The sequence below is a fragment of the Lygodium microphyllum genome, chromosome 23, assembly GCF_053477565.2.
Source record: "Lygodium microphyllum isolate KBCC chromosome 23, Lygodium_microphyllum_v1.1.10, whole genome shotgun sequence".
Lineage (NCBI taxonomy): Eukaryota > Viridiplantae > Streptophyta > Polypodiopsida > Schizaeales > Lygodiaceae > Lygodium > Lygodium microphyllum.
Genome location: NC_141157.1, coordinates 127,562,957 through 127,568,444, shown reverse-complemented (window position 1 = coordinate 127,568,444; position 5,488 = coordinate 127,562,957). Strand labels below are relative to the sequence as shown.

Genomic DNA, 5,488 nt, shown 5'->3' with positions numbered 1-5,488 from the left:
TGGACTTCCATGTTTCATCTATGATGTTATATTTATCTTTTGAAACCAATATATGTTTTCACATAATTTCAATATAATTTCCTTATATAACTATCTGATTCTCCTACTCAAATGTGACTTCAAGTATTAAAAAGCAAAAAGAATTTGTATTGGCTAAATTTCAAGGCTTATATCATTTCCTTTAATCAAGAGGTGTTCAAACCCCTTGACACAACATCCATGTTGATAACTAACCAAGTGGAGCTTTCATCAACTTTCTTTCACCCTTGACCTTTGGGTATGTATTCTAGTTACTTTAGGTTAATAGTGGATCTTTGACGTACTTGCATGTTAGGGTATCTATTTTAGTTGATTATTTATTCATATATAAGGAATAAACAAATGTTTTATGCATGAATCGATCAATTTCTTTATGAGTATTTAATTTGTTAAGCTTCTTTCGCACTTTAGTATTATATGAATTTCAAGAAAACCTTCCATTTTAGAGAGTGAAAGAGAGATTCTCATCCATGATTCCATGATTGTACCTTTCATCCAAGGCACATACAACAATAAGAGAACCAAATATTTATTTGATGGTTTTTTTTTAATGTATGGAGACAAGCCCTTACCAAGAATAGGTATGGCAACAACTATTCTTACCGACAATGGGTATGGCAATAACCATTCTAACATGTTATTTATACAAAGAATAAACATGTCTTACTTAAGCAAAGAATACGATTGCACATCTCAAACCAACCCCCAATAGGCATTCACAATGGGCAACAAGTTTGTTTTTGTTTTTCCTTAGTGCCATTTTCAAACTTCACCCCTTTTCTTATTCAATAGCACCATTGATTAAGTGACAAAAAATAACTTGAATGTTAGAAATTAGCATTTAAATCGTTCAAAAGAACAAGATGAGCTCATATCTTGGACGCTCAAGAAGTGTGTGGATATCAAACAATCTCCCATGCAAGTTGAGTTGTTCACTTGGAACTTGACACTTTCCCCGCAATGCAAAGGGTTGAGCTAGTACAAATTCAAAATATCTACTCTACTTTTGTGGTTGGGTTCTTCCGAATCACTATCGTCAACTACCCAAAACGCATCCATCATAATGGATGCCCATTGTAGGGACAGTATGTCAACATTACTTGGCCTGTGACGATTGTTGGCCTAGGATATCCTTCTCATTAGTGTCAATGGCATTATCCAAAATCGCTTGCTTTAGCAAGAAGAGTGCAGAATTAGTGGAAATATATCCATAAATGAATGGAGCGCGCATCATGCAAGGACAGTACTGCCCCGTTGTGGCTGGTGGGTACGAGGGCTAATTTGGGCCTGCATACTAGCGGTGAGGAGTGTATGGGGTGGAGGTCCAACAGACACAACCTTGCCACCGATCACTTGCGCTTTTTTCAGATCACCCGCAACTTTCCTCACAGCGTCTGCTAGCTCAACAACCTCCGCATCTTCATGGCCTGAAAAGGAACAACATATTTTGGAGAGCCAGTAAAAGCGGACAGATACCAAAACAAAACACAATTAACTAACGTGCATCTTGCTCCACACTCACCTATTTCTCTTAGAGCATCTACTAATCGGAAGATATAATCAGCGTTGGGTCCACAAGGTCCTGCTGCGGTAGCGATTTGTCTGACAAGTGCGATGTTTAAACTCATGATCAGTTCATGCACAGATTAATTGAGCAGGTGTGTGATTGTAAAGGTGTGATCAATCGGTCTCACCTAGCCATTTCATGTGCGGGAGCAGGGCCGAGATAGTACTTGTTGCTTTGTTTATCTAAGGTGGACATGAACCTGCAATTCCTGGCGCTTATCAGGCATTAAACGCAAGCAACAAATCTGCGATGTACCAATTGAACTCAACATTCAAATGCACTGCGTTTTTTGAATCACTTACACCACGATTTCCGGGATAACTGCTTGATTAGGCGAGTCTTCCTATCACGGTAGAATTCACAGACAAAGATGAGAAGAGTGCGTCGTTATAATTGCCCGAGTCACAAATTAAAACGCAGAGAGAGAGAGAGAGAGAGAGAGAGAGCTCAGAAGATACCGTGAAAAACTCCAGGGTTGATAGGACATCGTATTCGCTCTCCCTCACGTGCAAATACTGTATAGAAAATGATTCAGAGCTCACCGCTCAGTAAACAATATATTGTAGATAAACAGGAGGGGACCTATAAGATGCAAAACGTTGACGAACCTCCATCGCTCTTGCTGCGGCCTCGGGGCTGTTGATGCAGTACGCAGCACCCCACTGCGAATGCGAAAGGTCAAAATGTAGTTTCTCAAGCACATTGAGAGACAATTCATAAAACAGCTGAGGTCGTCAGTGTGGAAGGGCCGTATGCGAGCAAGATTAATGAGACGAATGGCGAATATCTTCATGAGAATGATTAAGACTAATCCAAGCTCATTAAGACTAACGTCATGAACCTTTTTCTTTAATCATGTCGAAAGGGAACATTTCAAGCCAATTAGCAATGCATGCTAGAGACGTGCTAATTACAGCGTTTCTTCTCAAGAAAATCGGTCGACAGTAGTAACATTGAATTAGTACGATGGTAAAAGAGAGAACCTACACAAACAGCATCATCTTCCGGCTCCAATGTGGGAACCCGTGCAGGCAACTGAGGAGTTCCTCTGTGTTCGTAGCAAGCTGCACAGATTTACACAACCACAATACCAGACAGGTTAAAGTACGTCAAGTCCGGTAGGATGCCGTAGAACGGCCGGCAGAAAGAACACAAGCACATCTTCTTGAAACTTAGTTACCGAGATGGAAGACGCGACGATAGCCCTTTATAAACCCTACGATGCGTTCGTCGTAGTGGAAGCCAGTCTTCCACAGCAGGGACGCATAGCCGAAAATCCACAGCACCATTGATAATCTGGTGCCAGCAACCGGGAAGGCAGTGCACAGGCTCTGCTTAGAGGTAATAAACTTGTTCTAGCTGCAGCACCAGTTACGGACTCTGCAGAAAATGGCAGGTGAATTCGAAACTGAAAACAGCAAGAAGAATGTGAACATTGATATGCAAACGAACGCACGAAATCATGCTGGAGGCATTTGAGGAGCTCGATCTGTACCTGGAGAGAGGGAGATGAGGTGATGACTCTGATGAGGAGGCTGATGACTTTTGTGTGTGTGTGTGTGTGTGTGTGTGTGTGTTTGTGAGGGAGACGGGGGGAGCGGGTAGGGGGGAGGGAGAGGGAGAGGGAGAGGGAGAGGCAAGGAGACAATGTGCAGACAAGATCGATGATTCGATTGATGACGGAGGCGGAGCAAGGAAACCCTAGAAAGCTAGCAACGCGGACGGAGTCTGACGGACGAATCACGAGAAAGAAAGAGAGACAGCAAGATATAGAGAGTCAGGGAGAGTCTCAGGCGACTTTTCTACTGTTTTGGTCTTTTACTCGGTGATGAATTTCGTTGATCGGGAGAAAAAGCGGGCGCACGCTTTGAACGCTTCCCAAGCAACTCTGTCTGGCTCGGGAGTCGAGAGAGGTTCTCGACCAACAAGCCCGAAACCAACGAGCCCTTCCGACAGTCCCGACTCCCAAGCCTTTCCAAGTCTCGCCCTGGGCCCTTCCCATCTCCCCGCCCCCCAAATTGACATTTCCCTCGACCCCGCAGCCACAGGACCCCCAAACGTTCGCAAATCCCTTCCACCATTCTCACGCCGCCACGTCGCACGCTCGGTGAACTCATCCCCGCTGATGAATGAACCAGGACGCCATTTTGCTCTAGATTCATCCCATCCCCAAGTTCTTCCTGCCGTTGTTTTTGAAAGTCGGGGCCCGAGGGAGAGAATTTCGCGCTATCTTCCAACCGCAACCAACATTTTTTGGGCCTTTGGCTGCTGGGTGGTGCGAAACACCCAGTTTGCGATTTCCTCACCCTATCCCTTTCCTTTTCTTTTTGCTTTTTGTCTCTCTGTGAGCTCCAAAAGTTCACATTTGAGTCGCTCCCACGTCCCTACTGGTCGGTGTACCAAAAGGTCCTCCATCAATTCTTTCCCTAAGTAGAGAACCTTCACATGACCTTGGATACTCTAGTGTAGAACGAGCAAGCACGGATTGTGATCGAAGGACCAATCCATGTTCGCGGAAATATTTTTGATAGTTGATACAAAACGCTCTAACTCAAAAATTTGGAGGAATTTTTCAATCAAATTACGTGTATTTACCATTTTGATAGTTAATTTTATTTAAGGGTTCAAGGTTTTAAACCTCGTTCTTTAACTTTTGAAAGTTTTTCAAAAAAAATTTGCACTTCACTTTACATTGAACCTCAGTGTTCAATGAACGTTGGGACCAAAACTCACTGGTTTTTTCTTCATGAGAATGCAATAGATTGTTTTTTCTGGAGAATAGATATTTCCCCACACGTTAGCCATAAAGAAATCTCAGGAATTCCTTACAACCATTTCGAAAGTTATGGAATGGGCAAAATCCTCGTTGTTTGCTTCACATCCATACATCCATTGATTCCAATATCTCATTAGAGCCAAGTCACACCAACTCTAGTGGGGGTAATGAGGGAATTAACCTCCCCATGTTAAAGTTATGACCACCCCATCGAGAAATACATGCAAATGAAATCGTCCCAACCAAGCCACTGAAAGCTCCATTTGTTAGCCAACACCTTAGAGGATGTTGACAATTATTGGGTACTTCTATGAATAAAGGAAAGTTTGGATACAAATATAGCAAAACAAAATAGTTCTACTACTTCTTTGATTCTTTGAAGTGAGAGAGCAAAAAGAAAAGGATGTACAAGACAAAACTCATTTGGATAAGAGCCAAAAGAAATGGATAATATAAAGACACAACTAGGAGAACTTCTTGAAAAGTTACAAAGTGGAAAATTATATGGCCACCGCCTAAGGTGGAAATATAAGTCTCAACCTTAGAAGAAGTCTTTCTTGTTTACTTTGGATCAACCGTAGCACATGCATGCCTTCGTCTTTTTAGATTCAAATGTTTCTTTCTAACCGTTGCCTTTTTTTCCTTCTAATTGCTATCCTATGTGTGCAACTTGAAGTTTCAAGCTTCAACGTTTTACTTCTTCCCGAGCCTTAGCCCTCCCATATATGTTTAATACAATTGAGAAACTTTTAGTTTTAATCAAAATTAAAATAAGATATTTTTTGTGTGATTGGCCAAAGAGGTAAACAATAGGGAGACAAGAGCCATCCAACTAGCTTTTGGGTGGAGATTGGATAGTGTAAGGTGGTAGTGGGGTGGCCTTTTTTGTTGTGAAAAATAAAAAAACATGTTAATTTGTGACATTGTTGACATAATAAGTGGGCCCACATAGGGTTTGTAGTGGAGGGAAAGATTTTGGGTTAGGAATAAAACAAAAAGAAGTTCTTAAGATATAAAAATTAAAACTAAAAGTAAATTAAAATGCAGATAAAACATGATGACGAGTTTGAACATGAGAGTGAAGATCATCACCCCATAGTCAAACT

At 41.7% G+C, this 5,488-nt stretch overlaps 1 protein-coding gene across 2 annotated transcripts; it reads right to left on the bottom strand.

Moving 5' to 3' along the window:
- Nucleotides 1–841: 841 nt before the first annotated feature.
- LOC148016729 (gamma-glutamylcyclotransferase 2-2-like) lies at nucleotides 842–3,559 on the bottom strand. Of its 2 annotated transcripts, none has more exons than XM_087664593.1 (9): nucleotides 3,102–3,559; nucleotides 2,787–3,014; nucleotides 2,594–2,670; nucleotides 2,215–2,268; nucleotides 2,065–2,121; nucleotides 1,909–1,949; nucleotides 1,734–1,805; nucleotides 1,562–1,641; nucleotides 842–1,466 (listed from the first exon to the last, which is right to left on the bottom strand). In XM_087664593.1, exons 2-9 carry the CDS (start codon nucleotides 2,893–2,895, stop codon nucleotides 1,270–1,272), a joined length of 687 nt encoding a protein of 228 aa, XP_087520719.1. In that variant the 5' UTR covers nucleotides 2,896–3,014; nucleotides 3,102–3,559; the 3' UTR covers nucleotides 842–1,269. The 2 variants fall into 2 exon arrangements, with proteins under 2 accessions (XP_087520719.1, XP_087520717.1); XM_087664591.1 differs by having other exon boundaries at nucleotides 2,787–2,986.
- Nucleotides 3,560–5,488: the final 1,929 nt, after the last annotated feature.

Bases quoted from the DNA above. Each gene is read 5' to 3' on its own strand.
- LOC148016729 (XM_087664593.1), bottom strand. From the start codon at position 2,895: ATGGTGCTGTGGATTTTCGGCTATGCGTCCCTGCTGTGGAAGACTGGC. The intron at 2,122-2,214 runs GTTCGTCAACGT...TTTTCTATACAG, and splicing joins CCGCAGCAAGAGCGATGGAG to TATTTGCACGTGAGGGAGAG. The intron at 1,806-1,908 runs GTAAGTGATTCA...CAGGAATTGCAG, and splicing joins GTTATCCCGGAAATCGTGGT to GTTCATGTCCACCTTAGATA.